General features: G+C 37.3%; 1 protein-coding gene across 3 annotated transcripts in view; it reads left to right on the plus strand.

Moving 5' to 3' along the window:
- Positions 1-26,959, plus strand: part of PPM1L (protein phosphatase, Mg2+/Mn2+ dependent 1L) — a 307,409-nt gene that overhangs the window by 182,736 nt on the left and 97,714 nt on the right. For 2 of the 3 annotated variants that reach the window (XM_025913869.2, XM_086674640.1), the window contains exon 2: positions 22,721-22,895. In XM_025913869.2, the coding sequence (XP_025769654.1) occupies positions 22,721-22,895 (175 nt within the window). Of the gene's footprint in view, positions 1-22,226; positions 22,342-22,720; positions 22,896-26,959 lie in introns of those variants that run through there. The other variant, XM_086674638.1, reaches the window with a different exon arrangement.

Raw genomic sequence — 26,959 nt, forward strand, 5'->3', positions numbered from 1 at the left:
GATTTTTAGTATTCCCAAGGGTGTGTTTGGTTTCGTGTTTTGAAAAATGATTTCAGTATCAATTGTTTTTTAACATACTAGGTATTTTACTTTGTGTAATTATACCAGATAGCTAATGGCACAAACATTATAATGTAAAACAATCTAAATTACGAAGCATTAGAAATAGTTGTGAGATTTATGTTTCCCAGATGGGCTTAATAATTCCTGCCTAATAATGGCATATTTCTTTTTTAGGAGAGTTTAATTAATTTGCACCATAATTATTTTATTGGTCATGACCTTTTAAATTACTTTCTTATATTTTTTATCATTTTGCATAGCCGGAGCCCCATATGTATTAATAATTATGCAATGTTTGACAGAATAATTCTGAAGTAGAGAGAATTTCACTTGTGGAATTTTTCTGCTAAGTGGATATTTTTCCCTCCCAATTTTTGTTTACCTTCATTGCAATAATACATGTATGGTTCTTAGCTCGGTGCCTGGCCCATAGTAAATGCTCAATAAATGTTAGCAGTTGTGAGCATTTTCATTATAGTCACCAAAATATTTCAGTTCATTTTTTTACCTCTAGTGGCAGCTCGTGTGTTGTTTGAAATAATTAAATTTCTGAGTATTTACATAGTCTCACAGAATTAAAAGAAACTAGTAAACTCTCAATAAATTTTAATAAAATATGTTTCCCAGGAGCTAGTAAAATAATTTAAATTCATTTCAGAGTCATCTCTGAATTATAACTCTTCTCATTTATCATCCATTTCATTTGATGATAAAAGATTGCAAAACCACGTAAGGGAAATCTTTGACATAACTGGAATAAAATGTCTATTGTCTCGTTAAAACATTTCAACACTTTGTACTATTTTAAAAATTCTATATCCATTTAGCTCCCAGATGTTTTATGCCCCAAAGTGCAATAAATTAGCATGAGTCATTGAATGGTACAAACTGTTATGCCACACATTCAGGTTATCCTTCTAAGTGTGTGTAATTCAATATTTAAAATATTGTTGAATATCATTTCTTACAGGTATAGATCTACATAAAATTGAGAGTGTGTGGTTTTTAAGTTTGATGATTTCAATTTTTTTAAAAAAGGTTAGCATCAAGAGTGTTTACCCTAAATGTTGTTTTTTTAAGTTTTTACAAGTATTTCTTCTGCTCTACTCGTAAATCCTGACTGCTTATTAACATCATACTCTTGTATTGTTGAAAGCCAGTCACACTAGGTCTCATTTTTGCTGCCTTAGTTAAGACAAGAGAATTGCTGTTCTTTAAGAAATGGATTTGTTCATTGCTGCTTATGTGACAGAAGGAATTTGAAGCCATCTGATTTCTTAGCTGGTTCTGTTAATTCAGTAATGGCTTCATACTGCCAATTGATGGCTTCTAAGTCACTAAAGCTAACACAGAGGTTTGTGAGAAACTTCTGTTCCAATGATACCTGAAAATATGAGTATATTTTTAACCATCTGGATGATCAATATGCCTTCTGTTGGTTAGGCTTATATAATTTAACCTGGAGAGATTACTACTTAATATGATACCTGCAAAAGAGAAAGTTTGCAAAACAGATATTAGGAACCTATGAACTATTATTTTTCTTCTGCTATTTTCTACCAAATTATAATGAACTCTCAGGCTTTCTATGTTATATAGATCTTACACATTCTTTGTATCCTGACTTATATTACTCACTAGCACCTCCAAAGTAGGATGGTATGATAAAAGGAAATAATTAATAGATGATTGATAAAATTTTAGAATTCATAGAATAAAATTTAAGACACAAAAGGATTTTGAAGATCCTCCGACTCAGCATTTTCCCTTCAGCCCACTCCTCTGTCTTACCAATGAGGATACTGAAGGCCAGAGATGTTCAAGAGCACACAGCTGCAGAGTGGGCCAATTGCAGTGTGACCTCGAACCTAGCTCTCCTATCTTGTTGGGGACTCCTTCCAGAAGAAGCTGGGAAATGGAACACTTCATTGTCCCACATTTTACTGTGGAATAGAATGAATTGCCCAAGGAAAGAATGCCTAGCCTACTTTCAAAGGTTTTTAAAGTAGGTGGGTGGTGGGGAGAGACTGTGGCTAGAATGGGTCCCTACTGGGAAAGAACCCAAAGACAGACAACAGCACTCACTGCTCCACCGTATTGTTTAGGATGAGTTCTGCGAATTAGCTGAGCAATTTATGTCTTAAAAAAAAATCTATCTGTAAATTGGTTCAACTCTTTTTTTAAAGTTAGAGAACAATAACTCCATTTTTTATATACTCTCAAGCTTTGATCCATTTAATTCACAAGTCTATGAAATAGCTCAACAAGAATGTTATATTTCTTCCTTTTTCCACTGAGTATATTAGAAAAATGTTATCATATAGGTTGTTTTAAGTCATTTCTTCCTTGATTATTCTGTACTTAAAGAGCAAGTGGATTCTACGGTTGAAATTTGCTAAGAGAGTTACCACAAAAAAAAAAAAAAAAAGAAGAAGAAGAAGGAAGAAAAATGTGAAGTGATGGATGTGTTAATGAACTAGATGGGGGGAATCCTTTCACAATGTATTCACATATCAATTCACCATGAAATATGCTACTTTAAATATCTTACAAATTTATATGTCAACTATACTTCAATAAAGCTGAAAAAAGGAACTGAAATTTGATTCAATAATACCTTGGAATTTCTCTGGGAAGTATTTAGCTTATAAAACCCCAAAGCATAATTAACTATGCAGCCTGGAATTTGTCTCTAAAAAAACTTTTAATCTCAATATGATAAAGTCCGTTTAAGGGCCCTGGTAAGTAATTGTGTTTGAAAATAATTTATCTGTTTCCATGTGATTTAATTTAATGAATTTATATATCTACTTCAGGTATTTCTTCTGCCAGACTTTCCCCTTATCAATTCATCTTTCACACTGCTGCCCCACTTTATGTTTTAAATCACAAACCTGGTGGTCCATTCTTTTGTTTCAAACACTTTAAGGAATTGTATATATTGTAGACTTTACAACAAAATCCATTACAAACGACAGATTTAATAATTTGATCTCAGAACCAAATAGTGACTTGGGTTCAAATCTCAACTTTATCATTTACTAAGCTAAGCAAGTTAATTAACTTTTTTGGAACTTATGTGAAAATGGGTATAAAAATAGTACATATTTTTTAGAGTCATAATGAAAAGTAAATAAGATAATGAATTTGAATGCTTGGCTTAGCATTCAGCATATAGAAACGTTTCAACAAATACTAGCTATTGCTGTTTACTATTATTATAGAATTTATTTACTTATTTAATTTATGAGAGAGAGAGAGAGCATGCGTGCATGTTCAAAGGGGGAGGGGTAGAGCGGGAGGGAGAGAGAATCCTAAGCAGGCTCCATGCCCAGTGCAGACCCCAATGCAGGGCTCAATCTCACAACCTTGATATCACCAATTGATCTGAAATCCAGAATTGGAAGCTTAACCGACTCAGCCACTCAAGCGCCCCTATCATTATAGAATTTAAATTCGTAAGTATACATACATGGTTCCAAGTGTACATACATGATTCTGCCTTTTGTTCCACGTTTTCCTCTCCCTTGAAACATACATATAGACTCTTCACTCCAGCCCTTAAACCCAATTTAACCTCAAACATACTGTGTTTTTCATGCCTTTGTGTGTGCCCTGTGTTCTTTGCCTGGGTTGCTACTCTGCTTATTGTTCTGCTCTAACCTTACATCCCTCAAGGCTCAGCTCACATATGTCATGTGTCATGGTGTTTCCAAGACTTCCCACCTAGAGAAGTTTATCGTACTCTTTTGTAGTTGTTTCTTTACCACTCATCTGCTTCCTTAAATCATAAGCTTTTTGAGGGCTAGGATTCTTCTTTTTGCTCTCTCTGTTCAGCATAATACTAGGAGAATCATTAACATTCAATAAGTGTTGAAAGAATGCATACTCAAATGAATTACTAGGCCTGCTTTGTAACCCAGTACAGGCATCCATCTGCATTTCATAACTGAATTTTGACAGTTGTTCATCCAGTAGACAGGATGACAACCACACCTTAGTACATTTATTCAGTTTCCCTCTTGAGTATCATGGAAGTTGGGCATTTCGCTTGATTCATGGATGCCATCTGGTGGAGGAAAGAGTAACTACAGGTGTGTGCGTAACCAAAACCATATGGAAGTGAACATGAGTACTGTTCATTAATATGGAAGTTTCCACAGTTTTACAGTGGTTTCTAGAAGCCTAGTCAGGAATAACTCCCTGGTTTGTTCTTTAATTCTTGTGCATTTGTTTTCTTAATATTTGAAGAAGTTGTTCATTTACAAGTAATGTTTGAAAACATTACTTTGGCTAATAAGATTATATGACTAAGTATTGTTCATCTGTTCCAGTATGTGATAGAACAAAACTGGAAAGTCTTATAATGCATGTTTATAAAAAGATTTAAACTCTATGAATTTAGGAACTTCCCAGACCCTATTTCTAATTGCTTTAGCTCATATAGAGAATAGCGAAAAAGAATGGCAGAGATCCTAGAGTAAATGGGCCATCCATTGTATACAACTCTAACTTCCTATATTGCATATGAATCTTTTTAATAAAATTGAGAAAAATCTAGTGTAAGAACTTAAGTGAGTTAAGGTCAACTGATTATCTAAAATTTAGACAGTGAATTTTAAAAATGCTTCTGTGATAATGAAGTCTTTTGATTCATTCATTCCTCAAGCAGTGAGCATGTACCTAATGCCTGATATTGTACAAAGTACTAAAGAACCAGAGATGAAAGTCATAGTTCTAATTTTGGCCCAAATAATGAATATTTAGGTAAGTGTAAAGCTAAATAACTTTTCATAAGACAAATCATACCAACTCCATTTAGATTTTCATGAATTCCTTATATTTATTGACCCATCTCTGTGAATCATAAGCATCATGGGTATAAAGTTACCAGTTTTATTCTTGCTATTTTGATGGATTTTCTTAGAGTATATGAATCTAAAGGGAAGTTCTTTATGATTTTTAATAAAAAGTAGTTATGCATTCAATATTCACATTTTTAAATTACATTCTACCTATCTGAAGGATAGACTCTCATCCCCCCACCCCCTGTTTCAACTATCTGGAGCACTGTAATGAACCAGGCAGTAAACAAAAAAGGACTAAGGGGAAAATGATAATCATAAAGTCCATGAAGAGCTTCCCACAGCAATCAGAGTGCTTGGATGTGGGAACCAATTTCATGTATAGGAGAAATGAGTGTTTCCACTTTTTGTGTTCTAAAGATGGTCTTAACAAAAAATGCTAGATTTTCTTCTGTGTATTCTCGTTGAAAAACTGTGGAAGTATGTGTTTCACTTCAGAAATATATCCATCAAAGGAGGTTAAAATAATTTTTCATCATTTAGAGTAGTAGAGTTAAATGGGACATTCACTTATGTGGAACTCTTCATTCCCTGATGACACTTGTTAAATGAGGTATTACAGAATTGAGCTATCATTTATAGAACTTTCATTTGAAAAATTACATAGGACACACATACACCCAAATCTCATTTTCTCTTTAAAGAACTGGAATGGACCCTGAGAATTTACCTAGTTCTTGGGAAGGATACCATTAAAATGTTACATTAAAATGTGTTATATATAAAATTTTGTTTTGTACAGGTCATTTCAAACCAAACTGGCAACTCACTTATAAATAGCTATTCAAAGCTAAAATGGCCAGCTACCTGTCTTCTAAAATTCTATTAACCTTCTATTTAATTATCTAAATGAAGATACATGATTGGTATTAGAACAGAAAGCTTGGTTTGTTGAGTGCATCTTGTAAGTCACGTAGACTTATTTAATGACCTCTTCATCCTAGGGCACTTAGATCAACATAATATGTTTTGAAGAAGACTCATAGGTACTACCTTGTAGAATAAAAGGAGGGTGTAGATGGCAAAGTTTATACTTTTTATAGTCTGATTACTTCCATACTAATTTATGACATTTGGAAATTGCTTGTTGCAACAATAAATCTTTAGGTGAATTTCCCTTGGATATGGACTATCTGGATACAGGACATAAAGATAGGACCCTGCTCCATAGTAAATGGTTTTTGCTTGCCATTTCATAGACACCAGCCCTTACTAAGCAATTCATTATTTTCTAAGGTTGAAGCAGCTGTGGATTACTATAATTATGAATTTATTATGTCCCTGCCAATCTACGACGAATCCTAATTCAAACTTTACATGTCTCTTTGGAACCTTGTTAATTTTCTTGTGATAATGTGGTTCTGACATATGACAGTTTTGAGAATCCATAGTTGCTTAAGTTAGTTTTTTATGATGCATTGCCAGTTGCCCATTGTTTCTAGAATGCCTAATGACCTTTTCATTTTTAACATTACATCATGTTACAGCAGCTACTCTTTATAATGCCTGGCTGCATTTTTATCTACCCATTTCCTCTGAGGATTGCTACTGAGCTGCAGTTGCCTCTGACTTTTTAGGTTATGTGGTCAAGTGGAAAGCTATAGAATGTTTAAGAAATCTCTCTGGAGTGTTACAACCAACTTTATTGGGCTCACATAGTAAATTTGCATGTACTTACATTTTAGAGCTGATCAGATTGTTTTGTGATTATCTCTTTAGTCAATTCTGTAGCTAGATTGTGACCTGTTTCTAGGTAATGACTCTGTACAACTTATTTTTACACACCTAGAGCCAACACATGATTAAGTACATGAAGGCAAATAATAAATGTGAGTTAAACAATGTCAGTAATATATATACATATACATAATCAGTAATATATATACATATACACATACATATACATATACATATCAGTAATATATATATACATATACATAATCAGTAATATATATACATATACATATACGTAATGTGTATATACACACACACACATCTGCTGATTTTCTTTAGCTTGGCCACTAATATATACCAGGGTTTGGCAAACTTTTTCTGTAAAGAGCCATATAATAAATACTTTAGGCTTTGTATATCATATGTACTCTGTCTCAACTGCTCAACTCTGCCAATGAAGTTAGAAGCAGCCATAGACAGTATACAAACAATTGTTTGGGGTTGTGTCCCAGTAAAACTTTATGTACAAAGGCAGGTGTTTGGGCTGTAGTTTGCCGCCCTGGATTTAGACTAAGGCACATGAACAGGTTTCATCTCTTGTGCTAACTTTGATTGATTGGTGGCTGCCTGGAGTACAGTATTGAGGGGGATTCTCAGTGTGGGTCTAAGCTCAGTGACAAATCTTTGACCGAATAATAAAACATTATTATTATTGTTAAAGTCTTTAATAATATTATTGTTAAAGATGTTAATTCATCTTAACCTCTTAAGATGGAATCTTAAGGCATGTATTTTATGTCTCAGCTTTATCCCTGGCTTCATCTCAATTTCACTATATTATTTTTCTTAGCCGCAAATTCCTAAAACTTGCCCACATGAAATATTTATGAAACTATAGATTTTGTTGAAGAACAAAGGACTATGAGAGGTGCAAGGGCACATCTGCAAAACACTGACAGTCAGATCCACCTTTCAGGGCTGTTGTGAGGATTAAATGAAGTAATTTATAGAAAGTACCAAGTATAGTGCCTAGCACACAGTAAGAACTCAATAAATGGTAGCCGTCAAATATATGCCTACTAAAGAGCTGGGTCAGCCCACCTAGATGGGTAAATTATGTTACTTATGATTCTCTAGCCATCTTCCCAGGTAGGTGGAAAAAACTCTGAAGATGTGAATCTTAATTACTCAGATTTTATCATTCTGAATTAAGTCTCTGCCAGTGAGAAATACTAAGCTATAATATACATTCAAGTCTTTTTTTCTATTCTTTTGTTTGTGGGGAACTTTCCACATGAAATAGGACCATGTATCTACATAGAGGGAACATGACATGGGGGGACCACTGGCCTTCTTTCTTACCCTGCTGAGGCAACTTGCATACATTTCTTAAAAGAAGTTTAATTTTATGTATTTCATTTTACTTTGTTTTAGTTTTATTCCTCTGACTTTTTGGGCAAGAATTTTACAACTCAGGACAAATGATTTTAAGGTACTTTAGACTTATTAGTTGATGCTATTTTAGCTCACACAGTTCCTTTTGGAAACAGATGTTTTCTCTGACTTAAAGAAAAAAAAATAGTAGAAGATACCCAGAAGTATTATGATTCTGTGTGTTATTGTAAAAAGGTCAAAACTTGGTGTAAATTTAACACTTGAGATTAATGTGGAAGGAGAGCAAAGACTCTACCAGTTGCCTGTACTAAACAAAGACAGGCAACAGTGTGAGGACTAGGTGAGAAAGAAAAAATTAAAAATACACAAGACATTGGGGTACCTGGGTGGCTCAGTTGGTTAAGCGTCTGACTTCATCTCAGATCATGATCTTGAGGTCTGTGGGTCTGAGCCCCACGTCGGTCTCTGTGCTGACAGCTCAGAGCCTGGAGCCTGCTTCAGATTCTGTGTCTCCCCCTCTCTCTCTCTGTCCCCTCCCCCTGCTCACACTCTGTCTCTTTCTCAAAAATAAACATTAAAAAAAATACACGAGGCATTATTAACTGGGAGGTCAAGAGCTTGTTGGGGCCTGATTGTCATTCTTAACTCAGCTTCTTTATGAGAAAGTCATGTTAATGAAAAGAAATTCAGAAACTAACCCCCCCTCCCCATCCCTTGCCCCAACACAGAAAATTATTACTGGTTTTATTTGGGCAAGTGTAGTGTGTATTGCTCCCTTCCATATGTTCCTCAACAGACCCAGTGACCTGTATCTAACACCTCAGAGTACAGGTCCATCGTGAAGCCTTCCCTCCTATAAAATTGCAGCTTCTATTCACTTATAGCTCTCATTGATGCACATTTTAGAAATTCCATATCAATAAAATATGCTCTTTTTGCTGCCTGTATTGACCTCTTCTTTTTTTGTTATCTTTATTATTATTTTTTTTAATTTTTATTTTAAGAGAGGGAGAGACATCAGGGAAGGGGTAAAGAGAGAGAGAGAGAGAGAGAGAGAGAGAGAGAGAGAGAGAAAGAGAGAGAATCACAGGCAGGCTCCATCTGTCAGTACAGAGCCCGGTGTTGGCCTCGATCTCATGAACCTTGAGATTATGACCTGAGCTGAAATCAAGAGTCAGATACTTAATCAGCTGAGCTACCCAGGCACCTCTGTATTGACCTCTTATTTCCTTACTCTTTACTCCTTTACCTGTGAACCTCCTAATTTTTAGATCTTGGTTCAAGCATCATTCTCTCAGGGAAGCATCCCTTTTCCCTCACCAGGTTGTTTAGGTTTGTTTGTTATATCCCCTCAAAGAACCTTATTCCTTTCCTTAGAGCACTTCTGTTTATATTTATACACTTACTTAAGAGACTACATATTTTGTTAATTTTTGTCTCCTCACTAGACCTTAAGCACCATGAGAGCAGAGACATGTCTACTTTTGCCCACCATTATTCCTAGCAACTAGCACACTGCCTGGCACATAGTTGACAAGTAGTAATTGGAAGGATGTAAAGGATATAATTCTAGCCTGTGACTGCATGCCTGCTCATCCAACTCTTGTTCGGAGTTGAAGCAGGACTTGGGAAAGGATATATTTTTCTCTGTAGGGTCCATGAACTATTCACCTATTCAAATTTATTTTAGTTTTTAAAAAAAAAAATTTTAAGTAATCTCTACACCCCACGTGGGGCTCAAACTCACGACCTCGAGATCAAAAGTCGCTCACTCTTCTGACTGAACCAGCCAGGTGCCACTGCCCATTCAGATTTTAAAATGTGTCATTTTATATTTACATAAGCAGGTGTATTCACTACTAAATTATAGCTGTGCCATGCAACTAGGTATCCCATTTTCCTCTTGCTAAAATAAGATACCCTTTCAAACTCTGTATGCAAAGTTATGCAACACTGCTGGTGATGCTGATTTGCTTTCCTTTCTGCTACATTTTGCTGCCACTCTTCAGGCTTCAAAATTCCACTGGCAGTTCCCGGCAGAGGTCAAGCCAGTGTTCTGACCATGCCTGGGCATGGTCAAGAGGATATCACTATGTTTTCAAGGTGCTTTGCCACAGGTCATTTTGTGGCCTGTTTCACACAGCTTGCTGAGACTTGCTTGATTGCGCACAAGCTGTTGGGAAAGGGTTCCAGGTGCTCCTGGCATCAGAAGTACTCAAGGTCAGTTAGCTTGCTTTAGGGAGGGCTCAGCCTTTCAGAGGCCGAACAGATTGGCGATTTTATACAATAAAAAAAGCCTGTGGCACGGAGGGTAGACAGGCCGTGTGGGAATATCACTGCATACAGTAAGGTTTTTACAAGAATTAAAAATATTTACGCACCAAACTGAGTCCTGGGGGATGCAGGAGGGCTTTATTGTGGAGGCTCTGGTATAGCTCTGGATATACATCAGAATTTGTTGTATAGCTTTGCAAAAATACACGTGCCTGCACCTTATAAAAAACAGAACTCTAAGGGGTAGAAACTGGTAGGTTTCTCCCTACCTCGTTAAAATATAGTACAAGTTTAAAAAGCAGATTCTAGCGTCCCACCTGAAATATCTTGATTTATCAAGTAGGGAATAGAACCCATAGTCTACATTTTTAAGAAGACATCCCCTACCCCTGTCTCAAGTGATTCAGAAGCAGTAACATCCCTGAGAAACACTGATCAAGTCCAACCACCAAATTTGTAGAAAAAACTAAAGCCCTGTCCTAAGTGTCCTTTCCATGAGTGGATCTAATAAGGCTTCGCTGAGACCTCGTTCATGAACTTCATACTTGGGTTCCTAAAATGGGACACGAGATATACATTGTGTGTGTGTGTGTGTGTGTGTGTGTGTGTGTGTGTGTGTGTGTATGCACACACACATGCACACAAGAGGATCCATTGCTCTCCTCAGATTTTCATTTAGGTTCAAAATGATACAAAAGCAATAAGAAACAGTTTCTTAGTTTGAGATACAGCAAGGGCTGGCTCTGTCCAAACTAGCAAAACTAACAGTCCTGTTTCCTGTGGTATTAAACAAGATTTGGTGCTTAAGTGTAAAACAGTATGACATTTGTATAAATGGCAGAAGAGTGGCAAATGTCAGAGTAATAGAAAGAAACACAATGGGCCCAGTCCTTTCATGTTTGTGATCAAAAAAATTAACATTCATACAGCATTAAGCTTAGTTTTCAAGTACCCCCCTCTCCACCCTTTTCTCCTGGCATGCCTACACTGGGTTCAATGTTATGTGTGAAAACACTTTTGTCCCACCTGTTAGTTGCTCATAAATTAGTGAGGTGGCAAATAGGTGGCTGGATGCAGACCATGTGAGTGGTTGAGAGCTGTAGAGAGGTCCAAACAAAAGACAGTGCTGTGGCAGTACAGGGGAGGGAAACCATAGCTTTTGTTCTGGAACACTCCTTTTGCAACCTAAGTAATGACTCCTGTCTGTACAGAAGTTTTAAAACTATGGGCATGCAATAGATGCTACTGAATGCATTCTGTCCTTCCCTATGTGTGAGATGGAACAAATTAAGGTGGTTTTTTTGTTAGGTTATCCTCAAAAAAGTTTTGATGGTAGGTCTTGCAGGTGAAGCCAGAGATGGAGAAGAGTAAATTAAACCTTAAAGTAGCTCAGAGTTTTGTGTTTTCCTCCACACAGAGTTAAATCTCAGAGTACACAATGTCTGTCTGTCCTGACCTTCACTTTCCCACTTTATGCCTCATTCCTAGGAATTTCTCTCAGTGCTTTATTGCTTCTTATTTTACCTCCCTATATATAAAAACCTGTTCAACTTGTCCACACTAAGACTGAACATTTCTTAGTGTATTACTCCTTAAAATATTTGCCTTTTGATAGGGGAAGAACTAGCATAAACCAGAGATTGAAAGTTCCATGCAGAAATTGGAATGGCAGAATAAGACAGTTACCAGCTTCCTGGACAGAAGGATGGACCCTTCTCCACACCACCACTGCACATACAAGGAGCCTAAATGTAATACTGATTTTGAAGGCACTTTTTAAAGTCCTATCAGTCTGGGGACATCAGCTCGATTGGCATTGGCCTTGAACTTCTCTGCCACCTGGCCACATCTGTTCTTTGGAGGTGCTCCCTGAAGAGCCTGATGGTAGCTGTGGAGCAGAAGCCAAATGAGACCCAAGAGGAGTTCTCTGGCCCTATTGCCCAACAAGGAACATTTTGTCTGACTATGTTCTGGCTGCCTCCCTGAGAGACTGCTCTATTGTTATAGAGTTCTTTTTGACTAATTAACTCATGAGTGTTTTATAATTCATTTATAACAGTTGGTCCCATTGGCTTTATGAATTACCAAGGGCATTTTCAGTTAGCATTCTGCATGGAACTTTCTAGAACACATTTGGAGAGCATCTAGGGAAATTAGTATTTACCCAGGCCTAAGATTCAGAAATGGAAGGGAATTTTATCAGTAATTAACCATAATTTTCTTTGAAATATGCCATGTTTTCCTCTCTGTAAACAAATATTACCTGGCTTTTTTCTTCTATAGATGTCAAGTGTATAGAATGTGAAACGATTTCTTACTTCTTTCTATAACTGCTGAAATGATAGGAACTCACCTATCAAAAAATTGAACAAGACTGCTTTGGCTGAGTGCTGCTTGTTTTCTCAACAGATTTACAAGACAGTTCACCAGCAGACTGTTTTTATGTTGCCATCTCTCAGGAGAACTTAGATGTGTGTATGTGTGCTTTAAGAAAAAAGTTAAAAGGACCATGGAAATTGTATAGTCTATTCTCCCCTGATTCTCTAGAATGTGTGTGGTAACTGAGGGGCAAAGGCTTCATTAATCATCACTTTGATAGTAGAAGATAACTTCAACTTTTCTTCAGACTGTAAATAGATGAACCTTTTTAATTCCTTAGAGTTTGAGTGTAGATTTTTATTATCAAAGCAGTAAGATTAGGAAAATAAATCACATGGATAGACAGTGTTAGATTCCTTGGCTAATAATATCTTACTGGACTAGAGAACGGGGATCTAGAAAAGGAAAGTAAGGGCACCTGAGTGGCTCAGCTGATTAAGCGTCTGATTCTTGGTTTTCGGCTAAGTTCATGATCTTGCTGCTTCATGAGTTCGAACCCATGTCGGGCTCTGCGCTGGCCTCGTGGAGCCTGCTTGGTATTCTCTCTCTCTCCCTTTCTCTCTGCCCCTCCCCAACTCACACTGTCTCTGTCTCTCTCAAAATAAATACATAAACTTTAAACAAAATAGAAAAGGAAAGTAATTTGGTATATATGGATATATATCCATCTGCAGTCTGGGAAGCTATCACTTAGGGAGTGGAATTTGAGTTATATTTTCACACTCTGACATGCTTGGTGCTACCACGTGAAAATGGCCTCAGATCAAATATGGATCAGATGACTGATAAAATTATTAAAGGTTTGTCACTTGAAGAATCCCAGGTGAATTATCCTGAATAATCTATAACTTAGCAGTCAGCATCTTTATGATTAAACTAAATGAAAACTTCAATCTCCGTATTAAGTAGGTAATATGATTTCAGGTCCCTCACCTGCTGAGTGTTATGCCCTCTGTGGTGGTCATTCCATCACAGACTGACTAACATTTGCACATCCACAGCTCTGGCTCTCCAGGGCAATCTCAAATCTCCATAATAAGTGTAGGATTTCATTTATATACTTCAGGTTTAAGCCAGGAACTTTTTCCTGATGCTGTCTCTCTTGGAGGAATCACATCGCCTTCTGGAGCCAGGATTATGAATTCAGGAGTGCAAGATGGTCCTCTCAGAGATGTCTTTCTTATTTAAATAACCCCCTCCAGGTTAGAAGTGGCAGAGACTAAAAATGGCAAGAAATGAGGCTTTTGGCAGGTATGAGACAGGAACAGCTCCCTTGCCTTATGTCCTCTTTCTGGTGGGCAAGGGCACTCACTCTGACTTTGTTTTAAAGTGCCTGGGGCCAAAGAGCAGTTGTCAAAAGTTAATCATATGTAACCATGAGAAAGATGGATTCCACGATGGACCTAAGTAAATTAACATGTGATCTGTGTGCTGGCTGCTGCCAAATCAGCCCATGCACATTCACTTCCCTTCAAGGGCAGGCAATCCTTGTCTGCAATAAAAATATTACTCCCTTCTCCCTTCTGTCTTCCTGTGGCACAGATTTTGAAGGATCTCCTTTATGGTCTCTCCTTTATCTTGTGAGTACCTAGCTATCATTCCTGGGTCACCATTTCCCAAAATTCAGCTTTTCTTCCTACTCAGTATTTGCAGAATTGATTTCCCATCTGGGCTTTCTTGTATGTCGTCATCAGCACCAAAGTCTACCTCTCAGCTAAAGGGTCGCTGATCAGATGCCCTTAGAGCCAGATCCAGCACCATATTGTGTGTGATGAGATCGCTGTTAGCTGTGGGTAATATGGATCCAAAGATCAGCCCATTAGTTTTCTTTTGAACCAGTTTTAGAAACCTGTGTTCATTTATAATCAACACTTATTTGAAGCAGTAGCACACTGTGTTCCAAGTCAGGCATATATATGGTATAAATATAAACTGAATGGGGCTGCCATCAATTATTTGTCCCATTCACGTCAATGGAGCATTTCTTTTCGCCAAATTACAGTTGTGTGTGTGTGTGTGTGTGTGTGTGTGTGTGTGTGTGTGTGTGTACACATTAGGTAAAATGAAGGGGGGTGGGGTAATTTATAAAATCAGATAATTTGAAATTTGAGAGTTATTAAAATTCTGAAACTTCTTTTTTTACTTGGCAAAGAAGGCTCAAGACCATCATTGAGGCAAAAGTGAGTGTGTGTTTTTAAGGTACTTTTCTCAGATTTTGTAATCTTAGAATCTCATTTGTTAGTTTTTCTAAGTTGCTTTGAAATTGGGTCTTTACAGCAGGACTAGCATTTATAACACAGCTCATTACAAACTTAATGTTAAAACCCATTCCTTGGGGGCTGCCTGCCTGGCTCAGCCTGTGAAGCTCATGGCTCTTGATCTCAGGGTTGTGAGTTTGGTTTCCATATGTTGGGTATAGAGATTACTTAAAAAATAAAATGTTTAAAAAAATCATTCTTTGGTTTTAAAAATATCTTCTAAGTAAGAATTTATTGAGGTTAGAAGGATCTTTCTTTCTTTCTTTTTTTTTTTTTTGAATATCATACCTAAAATTTGTAAATATAAAATTGCATATGATAGACTAAGTCTTAGACTTGGTAATAAGATAGACTATTTGATTAGAAAGTAGGGGACAAAATATTAAAAACTCCCACAGCCATGAAATATACAGTATTAAATAAAAAATGTAAAGCATATTTTCATTAATGACATCAGAAGCCTGTTTTTATTTTAAGCCTTCAAAGGTCAAAATGGATATTAACTTGACCTCTGCCAATTCTCAGAGAAAAATACTAAAAGTAATTTGAACATAGGTCTAATTTGCTTGTGATCTTTCTCAAATGGTGGCTCTAGTAGAAGTTAATGCAGTATCACTTAATATCTTTTCTTGGAAATAGCTTTCGCCTCCCTAGAACTTGTAACCAAAGTCATTTGTCTGGTATTCTTCTTTCAAGTTCTATAAAATAAGTCTAATACTTTCTCCTTGTGGAGGTTTTTCCTTTTTGAGGGGAGGTGGTGTATATTCCATAGGTTATGGAGAGGTGGATATTCTCCAGGCTTACAGTTAAATGTTTAAAAGTAAGTTTATTATGCTTCACTTTACTCAGTTTTCCCATTTACTCTTAATAGCACCACCTCATGTTTAGCTTCCAGTTTTGCAACATCGAAGCCATTTTACACATTTTTCTTCCCCATCTGTCACCAAACTTGGATCAAGTGCTCCTTTGTCCTCTTCTCAGGGCCCTTATCCCAGCCTAGGGCTGCTTTACCTTGTAAAGGAATGACCACAGTAGGCATCACCCTCTTTTTTAAAAAAACTTTTTTTCTCTTTTGGCTTGCAAACAGTTGGTGTTTCCGGCTCCAGCACTCACTGCGTAGCCAAGGATAAATGACTTAGCCTCTCTGAGTCACTGTCCTCATCTGTAGAAACTTCTTAGGGTCACAGTGAGGATTAAATAAGTGAATACACATAAAGCATTCAGCATGGTGCCTGGCACATAGAAAATGGTCAATCATTTCCTACTGTTTTTATTTTAGAAAATTGGGAAAATGAAGAAAACAGCATAGAGAAAAAAAATTAGTATCACCTGAACTCTTGGTACTCTGAGATAACTGTGATCCATATTGATTTAATTCAGCCAATTTTCTCCTCCCACGTGTAGTGTACAAACTGTTTTGTAATCTGCTTTTCATTTTGAACATTTCCCCACATAATTTAGTGTTCTTTCATAATATGATTTTTAATAGCCACATTGTATTCCATTGTATGGATGCCGCATAATTGAATCAACCAATTTCCATGAATAATACTTTGGTAAACATGTTTACACCCAAATCTTTTTCCCCCTGGAAGAGAATGTAAACTTTTATTCAAGTAGTGATGTCACAGAATAAATGGCAGTTCTTCCAGACCGCTAACCACAATCCCAGGAGTTCCTGTATGAAGAATAAACTCCATCTTGAACATACCACCATAACAGTCTGCCCCAGCCTTAGAGAACCTACATAAATGAGAGGGATTTACATTCAAAAACATTACACCCAAATCTTTAACCTCATATTTAACTTTTTCTTAAAATAAGTTCCTAGAAAGGCCATTACTAGGTAAAAGCTACACACTGTTTTATTTTTTTATTTTTTTTTTTTCAACGTTTTTTATTTATTTTTTGGGACAGAGAGAGACAGAGCATGAACGGGGAAGGGGCAGAGAGAGAGGGAGACACAGAATCGGAAACAGGCTCCAGGCTCTGAGCATTCAGCCCAGAGCCCAACGCGGGGCTCGAACTCACAGACGGCGAGATCGTGACCTGGCTGAAGTCGGACGCTTAACCGACTGCGTCACCCAGGCGCCCCTACACACTGTTTTAAAGTGGTTACATTTTTTCATATTCTGTCTAAATAAATTGTCCCATTTATACTCCAACCACAGTATGGAAGGCCAGTTTTCCTGTCCTTCAGACTTTTTACTTGTCTCCGTGCTTTAATTTTATTCAAGTGCCTCTGAAACTCAGCTCCAAGCACATTTTTTCTCAAAACAAGATGTGATTGGGGCGCCTGGATGGCGCAGTCGGTTAAGCGTCCGACTTCAGCCAGGTCACGATCTCGCGGTCCGTGAGTTCGAGCCCCGCGTCAGGCTCTGGGCTGATGGCTCGGAGCCTGGAGCCTGTTTCCGATTCTGTGTCTCCCTCTCTCTCTGCCCCTCCCCCCGTTCATGCTCTGTCTCTCTCTGTCCCCAAAAAAATAAATAAACGTTGAAAAAAAAATAAAAAAAAAAAAAGATGTGATTATTTATTTCTCTCTTTGAGATGGTTAGTATTTCCTGTTACTGCTGGTACAGATCCAAACACTGGTTTAACGGGGAGTTAAAACTTCTCCATCTGCCAAGCTCTTTCTTACTCCTAGTTTTCATCGTCTTCATTTCTTAATATTTCTTCTTATGAACTCGCATTCACTACTTTCTAGATTGCTTTTCTTTCCTCCAGTAAATGCTTCTTCAAAACTGATCTTTAAACTCCAGTGATTTTTCTGGTTCTTTTCTTGTTCCCACTCCTTAATTTTTCTCCCTGGAGGCCATTCAGCACTTAATATGGCTCATATATTAAATAAATATGTTAATTTATCCCAAGATTCATGCCTGTTTTTTATTTCTTTGTGAAGTATGTTTTTCCAGTATTTCATGTGTGTGTGTTGTTTGGACATTAAACTTGCAGGTTCCTTTATGTCAGACGTTTGTTCTCCAAGCGGTGTTGGGTCTAATGCACTTTACTCAGCAGGCATTCAAGAAGTTGGAATTGGCTGGCTGACAGGTTTTTAAGATGAATTGTGAAGCAGTTAGCAGCTTTTAAAATACTTTGCACCCCCGCCCATTCTTTCATATATATTGATTATTTCCTAAAGAACATATACCACTGTAATAGTAAAGAGCTTTTTAGCCGAATGACCAGTACCAGCCTTCTACCTAGTAGGTTCCTGAATTTAGACACTTAGTCATTCTGCTGCTTTTATTTTATCCTTTTTGAGTATTTTTACAAGGTCTGCTCTAGCCCTTTACTGTCCTCCAGACCAAAGTTGCTATGTATGCAAATTCTGTAAGAGGGTGCATTGGCAGGGCACCTTTTGTGCCCTGCCTCACCAGTTTTTAGCTCATCTTTCCAGCTGTTGACCATCTTCTCAGGTGTAATCTGGAGAACCTGTGAACTGTGTGTCTTCGAGTTTCTGCCCTGAGGCTTCTCTGCTACCACCCGAACAAGCACAAACTTGAACATGTAGGCAGAGTTAACCTCCACAGGGAAGCCCAGTTTTGAGCTGCATTCCACATGACTCTTCAGAGGGTCCCTAGCAGATTCAAGCCCATTGCCAAATGAAGAAATAAAGGCAAGAATGGAGAAGATGGAACAATTATGGAGAGAGGAACACATTAAATAAAGCTTCCTATACAGTTTTGTATGTGAAGTACATAATTTGCTATTTTGGGTTTAAGCTGTTTACTTTCCTACAGTAATGACATCAATGATAATTAAAGACTAAGTGTAGTAGCATTTTCCAGTGGAAAATGACTCCTAGGCTCTATCTAGAATCGTGAAAGCAAGTTAAGATTGCAAGCAAAGAATTATGAACTGTCAGAAGGTTTTCTCTAAAAGCTATCGCAAAATACCTGATTCTTGGCGAGAGCCAAGATGTTAAACTTCTTGGTGCCAAGCACTGAACCAGATGCTGGGGGAACCCAAGGGTATGTAAGATACAGTTCTTATCTCAGCCACACTGAGGAAAATACTTACACCTATACAAATACCTACACAAACACTTGAAAGACTCTTGGCTACTATTAGGTGTGTTCACTAAAAGAATTTGTAGCATTTTAGCCAAACTTTGAAGGATGTGAAGGACTGGCCAAAACCAGTAATTTGTCTACTTTCATTCAAAGTTATTGTGAACATACAGAATGGTAACAGCATAAATTGCTGGGGAAAGTGTAAAGTACCACACGAATGCAAGATACTGATATTGCTAACTAATATTATCATTTCTGGAATGGTTGATTATAAGAGCATGTAATTTAGGATTTAAACTTCCAGTAGCATTTCTCATTGATGAAACAATAGATAAGTAATCTTAAATTTTAATTTTGTTTTTCACTTTTTTAGAATTCCAATGAAATTCTTAAATTTAAATTTTTCTTTGTATTATCTGTTACCTGTGGAATAATTATAATCTCAGTTAATAAGATAACAGCCTGGTTTTTTATTGAGATATAACTGACAATTGTTTCAGGTGTACAACATAATGATTTGGTATTTGTATATATTAGGACGATTACCACATTAAGTCTAATTAACATCTATCACCACACATAGTTACAATTTTTTCTTGTGATAAGAATCTTTAAGATCTACTCTCTTAGCAACTTTCAAATATACAATACAATATTTTCGACTGTAGCCATCATGCCAAACATTATACGCCCAAGACCTATTTATTTTATAACTGAAAGTTTGTACCTTTTGACCACCTTCACCTATTTTGACCACCCCCATCCCACCAATCTGTTCTCAGCATCTACGAGTTCAGTTTTCTTTTGTTTTGTTTAAGATTCTACATATAAGTGAGATCATATGGTATTTGTATGACAGCCTCTTTTTTAACATAGATTCACGCTTGAACATAAGGTTTTAACTGCCATTTGAATACATTTAGAGCATTGCCTCAGTATGAAGGTGATTTCTTGAAATATCTTGACAGAATCTAGTATTTTGCCAGAATTGCTTTCTTTCTGTTCCTCTTAAGAATCTTTCCCACGGGAAGAACTCTATACATGCACATGCAGTTATACTGTTTTAGAAATGAAATGCCAAAGTATAACAACAACATAGTAAAAAAAAAAAAAAAAAATTACAGGCCCTGTTCAAAGGCCTGTATCATGATTTTAATTAGAAAAGTAAATCAGTAGTACAATTGCAAGGAAATGTGTATGCTTTCAATAATAGAGAGTACACCAGTATTTGTAAAATGTGCATTTTAAATTACTGCTGGTACCTCATAGATTATCTCCAAGAAAAAACATTAAAGACGATATTACACTAAATAGCAAGGTAGTATGAGTCTAAAAATAGTTATTCTGCAGTATGTTTGTTTTCCAGTGTCAAGAGAAAATTGTTATTAAACTCTAGAATTAAATATGTTGTGCTAATATGCTGAGTCCATTTACATTTTATGGAATAATTTTATTTGTTCTGCACTAGATGGCTGGCAGAGAAATTGAGCAATGTTTGGTGAAATTTTAAAATTGTAATTTCATCAACAACTGACCTAGGAACTCTAAATGTAAATGTGGAAATAAAAAGTGTTGGGTGCTATATTTTGCCATTCTGAGGACTGATCTATAACTTTTCCCCATCATTTCCCAGTAGACTTTTCCTGGGAAATTAATTGTCATTGTTCTGGCAAGTTTCTCTTCCTCTTAAACTGTGCTAACATTTAAAAGGAAAACTCTGAAGGTTACAAAAAAACATTTTAAAGATAAAAATTATAATAGTAAGAGCAGTGAAACAATTCAGAAATGTGGAGAGTAAAAAGTGAGTATGTTCTCTACAATTGGAGTATAGCCCTCCCTACCTTCTCCCAGGCACATATGATATTACAGATTAATTCTATACATACATATATGTATGCTTTCCATAAAAAGGATATATTGTCACTGGTATTCTGTAACTTTGTTTTTTAATGTTAAAGGTAATATCATGATGTTCTTCCTTGTCAGTTCAAGGACCTAGCTCATTATTTCCAAAGGCTATAGAGCATACTGTTCTATAAACAAAAAACAAAACAAAACCCTGTTGATGAGCATGTATTATATATGTGTTTGTGTGTGTGTTTAACTCACACTTGTCTTAAATTATGCAATGAATAGCTGTATCAGAATTAAAAAATATATATATATTAAACTATGTGGATGGGTCTTCTAGGCACATATCCCAGAGACAATCCTTTTTAACAGTTTCTTTTATTTAAATTTATTAGTGGTTGTGAGTATAATTTTAAGCAGTATATGTATGCATTTGTTTATTTTTTTTTTTAATTTTTTTTTCAACGTTTTATTTTATTTTTTGGGACAGAGAGAGACAGAGCATGAATGGGGGAGGGGCAGAGAGAGAGGGAGACACAGAATCGGAAGCAGGCTCCAGGCTCTGAGCCATCAGCCCAGAGCCCGACGTGGGGCTCGAACTCACGGACCGCGAGATCGTGACCTGGCTGAAGTCGGACGCTTAACCGACTGCGCCACCCAGGAGCCCCATGCATTTGTTTATTTTATCACCTTCAGTCCCCATGCATGTGAGGCAGAACTGGACCACCAGGAGATGCCAAACTCTTGGTTTTCTTAAGCGATGTGTTTTAAGAATTTCACAATTCCCCTGATTCATACATGCCGCTGTATCACTTAATTTCTCTCTTAAAGTTCTGTTTAAATTTTTTTTTTTTTCAACGTTTATTTATTTTTGGGACAGAGAGAGACAGAGCATGAACGGGGGAGGGGCAGAGAGAGAGGGAGACACAGAATCGGAAACACGCTCCAGGCTCCGAGCCATCAGCCCAGAGCCCGACGCGGGGCTCGAACTCACGGACCGCGAGATCGTGACCTGGCTGAAGTCGGACGCTTAACCGACTGCGCCACCCAGGCGCCCCTTAAAGTTCTGTTTAACTTTAATTGTGATTCTCAGCTGGGAGGGAGAAGAGTATGCTATCTCCAGCTCAGCAGCAGAACATACCAGAATCTTTGGGGAGGTCTTTTTCAAAGTATGCATGCCTTCCTTCCTACCTCAAATGGAAGCTTGCTTACCTGGTTGAAAAATCACTGCATGCGATTTCAGGTGTTACTAGTTAGGAGTGCTTCGTGCAGATTGTGTAGCCGAGAAAAAGAAAATAAGCTAAGAACGATCTATTTCTATGTCTATATATCTATATCTGTATCTATATATCAGAAATATATATGTATATATATAGGCCAAGACATTGAGTGGTAAACAGTTCTTTTTTCAGGTTAAGGGCATCATTGCCTTAGGTCTCTTCATTCTGTTTATGCCATTATTCCATTATCAGCCCCAGCAGAGGACTCTCTATTCACTTCACAGGAGTTCCTGCGTAAGCATTAATGAGCAGAGAACATCAAAGCAGAGAAGTGGATGCCGTGGCATAGGTGAGCTCACTGCTGGGTTGAGTGACTAGCTTCTGCATTCTAGACCAGGGCAAGTCAGATTTATAGCCAGTAAAATTACTATCACTGGGTCCTCAGAGTTCAGCGGAATAGTTGGAACTCCGGGTGATAACTCTTTGTATTCCAAACCAAATCCATCATCTTTTGTACCTTTAAACCTGGTAGAAAATTCCTAGAGGTCTGTGAGTCTATTTGAAGGCCCACCGTACTTCGTAGAGTGGAGTCTAACAATGACAATGACAAGAATGTGCTTGTCTAAAGGGTTTGTGTCACAGTGCTTTCAGTTTCACTACAGCACTTGAGGGGAAGGGAACAGCCTAAGATGGCTACTAATAGGGTTCTCTACCTGTTTTAACTGCAGACTGCAGCAGAATATGTAAAATCGCGACTCCCAGAGGCCCTCAAACAGCATCTTCAGGACTATGAGAAGGACAAAGAAAATAGTGTTTTGTCGTACCAGACCATCCTTGAACAGCAGATTCTGTCAATTGACAGAGAAATGCTAGAAAAATTGACTGTATCCTACGATGAAGCAGGTATGTTTGTCTTTAACATGCACGCGCGCGCGCACACACACACACACACACACACACACACACACACACTTTTTTTCCCTGCAGAAATGTCTTTATAGACTTTGGTTTAATTTAGGCCCTTTTCTGAGGTAGAAGATGAAGGGCAGACTGGATTCAAAGTTACATAACATGGATTAACAATAAATTTCTGCTCTGCAGTTTTAGTATCAAAAATTTCATCAAGAAATTCCTAAAAATGGCTCTTAAATATCAAATCCCTTTAAATTTTTTGCTTTTTTTTTTAAATGGAATTTTCCTGGCCTCTTATCCACCATGCACTCCTGTTGATTTAATCATTTAAAGTGTCACTTCAATTTTGGATACCAGCTAAAACCTTTTACATCCGACAATCCAAGGATTGTTATTTGCTTCAAGCATTACTTTTTAATTTCAGAGACTTTCTTTTCTAAAGAGGTACCATTTTTTTTCCTTCAAGTTTCAAGCTGAACTTAACTTTCTTTTCCTTTAGCTCCTCAGATGAATTCTCACCCCTAATACCACATTGTAGACTTGGGTTCACTGCCTGCCATAATTCACCCATCTAAGGGAGTTTCTTAATGAAGGCATGGGCAGGCCTCCTTATAAAACCATTTTAAAATATTACAAGGTCTGTCAGCTAGAACTCAATTTTAACAAAGCCAGTACAGTATTACTTGGAATTTTAAAATCTTTAATAAAATTAAACTTGGGAGAAATATCTTGGATAAAATTGTCATTACTTACCCCTTATTCTCCCCTCCCAGATTTAGGAAAATAGGTTGCTAATGGACAAATGTTGGTAATATTAATCCCCATTTTAATACCAGGAACTTCTGTCTGTATTTTCACAAGGAAGTTGTTAGTTTGCATCTTATTTTCTTTCTCATGATCTAAGCAGTCTCAATGCTGACATTCTTAACATTTGATTTCAAGCTTGAATAGCAAACAGAAGAGCAAATTTAAAAAGCAAACATTAGGGGCAGCTGGGTGGCTTAGTCAGTTCTTGATTTCAACTCAGGTCATAGTCTCAAGGTCATGAGATCAAGCCCTGTGTTAGAGCATGGAGCCTACTTAATATTCTCTCCCTCTGCCCCTCTACCCTGCTTGCTCTCTCTCTCTAAAATAAATTTTTTTTTTAAAATCTAAAAAGCATATATTATATACTACATATGTCTAATCACTAAAGCAGTTTTCTGGTTACCAATCTGTTCCCATTTACATTCCATCCTCTAATCCCTTTACACCCCTGTCAGAAAGGATCCATATCTCTACCCTTGCCCAAGACATTTGCCCAAGACATTACTACTCTCTCTCAGTCTCCTTTGCTTTATTAATTTTCCAAACACATTGGCTTTCTTCTGCCTGGTGAGTGGTTAGTTATTTGATCTCCATATTTATCTTGTTTTTAACATTCTTTTCTTTGGAATTTGCATTTATCTCCTCTCCCATCCCCAATGAAATAAAGTAAAGCTATGATTTAGCCCAATGAAAATACTATGAATATTTATAGAATCTTAGAGATTATAGACCTCATGTAGTCCACCCACTTGCTGTTCCCATAACCATTTTATGGTGAGAAAACCGGGACCCACAGACCTGCCTAAAATCACACACCTCCTAATTACTAATCAAGCTGGGCTTTCACCACACTCCTGCAGGTTCTCATCCCCTCAGTAGGCATTTGTTGAGTGCATAGCAGATTTCTAGGCCATTGGAAGAAAGAGGAAAGGTATCAAAAAAGGCAGGGAGGAATCTGAGATATAGAAAACACAGATCTTGCTTGAAGTCTAGCTGGCGAACTAACACATCTGTGTATGACTTCTGGAGAAAAATTCCCGAGGAGTTCGGGAATAGGCACACTCTGGAATAGCTACAAGCTCTCAAAGTTAAGCTGAAGGGAGTAAAAGAATAGTGAAAGCGGCTCAGATTTTCAGTGGGACTCTTTTGGGGACAGCATTAGTTTAAACCCTGAAGGACAAATGATGAACATGGTTTTATGAAGAGAACATGGTTTTATGAACATGGTTTTAGTCTGCATGCATGAAAGGGCCCAGGTGGACACCAAGCTGGCAATGAACATCAGCCTCAGCCTCCTACCACTCAGTTTTAACTTCTTCAGGAAAAATTTTCCACTCACCTGCACTCTTGTTGAGTAACTACTCATCTGCAGAGGTGCCCTTGTATGTGGACGTTAGGGGCAGATACTCTGGCATGGAATTTATCAGTATGAAGGATTTATCAACTTGAAGCAGTGGAATGAATACAGGATTGGGAGCTGGAGAACTGAATTCTGGGACTTTCCTCTGGCTTAACAGTGGTGTGATCTTTAGCAAATTAATCTCTTAGAGCCTCTTTCTGCATCTATAAAGTTGGGCTAGTAATATCTCACAGGGTTATTATAATAAAAGATAGCATGTTTGGGGAAGTCCTTAGAAATCATATTGCAAATGCTGCTAATGTTGAATGAGAACAGATTTGGATCTTGTCTGTCTCTCAGACCAGTTTAAAGTACTCTTAAGAGGGTTTTCTTGGCATATAAAGTTTGGGGAGGGAGAGGGAAATTTTTAAAAATGATCTTCAGATGCTTCTGAAAGTCAAACCACATCTATCTGTTAAATTCCCCACTCTGGGATCAGTTTGCCCTTGGTCATTCCTGCATGAGGTGACACATTTTGTGGGGACTGTGTATATGTATATGAATAGGTGAATGTCACTGTGTGTTATAAAATCAAAAGATCATTCACTGCCTTCTCCTCCACTACCCATATATTTAATATTTCATTTAAAGGAAGAAGAGAAAATACAAAAATACTGTTATTTAATAGAAAAATATTTCATCATAGTACAAAAGAATCAGGATAGAAAATCGGTAAAAAAAAAAAATAGCCAATACCTTCAGATATAAACATCCTATACTAAAATACTCATTTGCTTCAAGTATTGAACTTCTTTTTTTTTTTTTAATTTTTTATTTATTTTTGAGAGAGAGACAGAGTGCAAGCTGGGGAGGGGCAGAGAAAGAAGGAGACACAGAGTCTGAAGCAGGCTCCAGGCTCTGAGCTGTCAGCACAGAGCTGGACATGGGGCTCGAACTCACGAACTGTGAGATCATCACCTGAGCCAAAGTTGGATGCTTAACCAACTGAGCCACCCAGGTACCCCAACTACTGAACTTCTTATGCTATCCTAGGTTTGATGTCCTCACGTTCTTTTTTTTTTTTTAAGTTTATTTATTTATTTTGAGAGAGAGACAGAGAACGAGAACACGGGTGAGGGGCAGAGAGAGAATCCCAAGCAGACTCTGCTCTGTCAGTACAGAGCCCCATGCAGAGCTCAATCCCATGAACTGTGAGATCATGACCTGAGCTGAGATCAAGAGTCAGACGCTTAACCGACTGAGCCGCCCAGGCGCCCCTGATGTTCTCACATTTTTAATTCAGCTCTCCTAGTTTTAAGAAGTAGTTGTAAATTAGACACTAGCCTGGTCTCTAGAGAGGTTAATTTGTTTTTAATGCTCATCCACGGATAAATCAGCCTGAGTGACTTAATGACAGTTGCCACCATCTGTGGCTTCTAAACTTCTAAATACCAATTAATGAAAAAATTCCTTAGATGCTTGTCTAAAACCAGTGGCTCAGAGCCTTTTCTCCCTCCCTCCTCTTTGTTAGTCTTTCCTTCTTAGCATCCTCTCTTTTCCTTTAAGTATATACATACCTTAATGCTTTACTCACCTATAATTCAAGTATCTGGCAATCTGACATACCTGAAATTTAGCAAAGAAATGGAAAGTAAGGAAACACCACATGCAACCATACCATGTCACAGAATTTGTGGACAAACCCATACAACAGAGGCTTTAGATTCTCACCTAGAATCTATATATTTTTATTTTATATTATTCTGAGCAGTTAGGTTATATTTTCCAATGTGATATTTTCTTTTATAAAATTCTTTTTCTGACCATGAGTGTTACATTTTTATTGCAGAAATAGAAGTAAGTAGAATGGTGTAAGAGACTAGTAATTATAATAATCCTACCATTGTGA

Source organism: Puma concolor, chromosome C2, assembly GCF_028749965.1.
Source record: "Puma concolor isolate L17-30 chromosome C2, mPumCon1.1.hap2, whole genome shotgun sequence".
Lineage (NCBI taxonomy): Eukaryota > Metazoa > Chordata > Mammalia > Carnivora > Felidae > Puma > Puma concolor.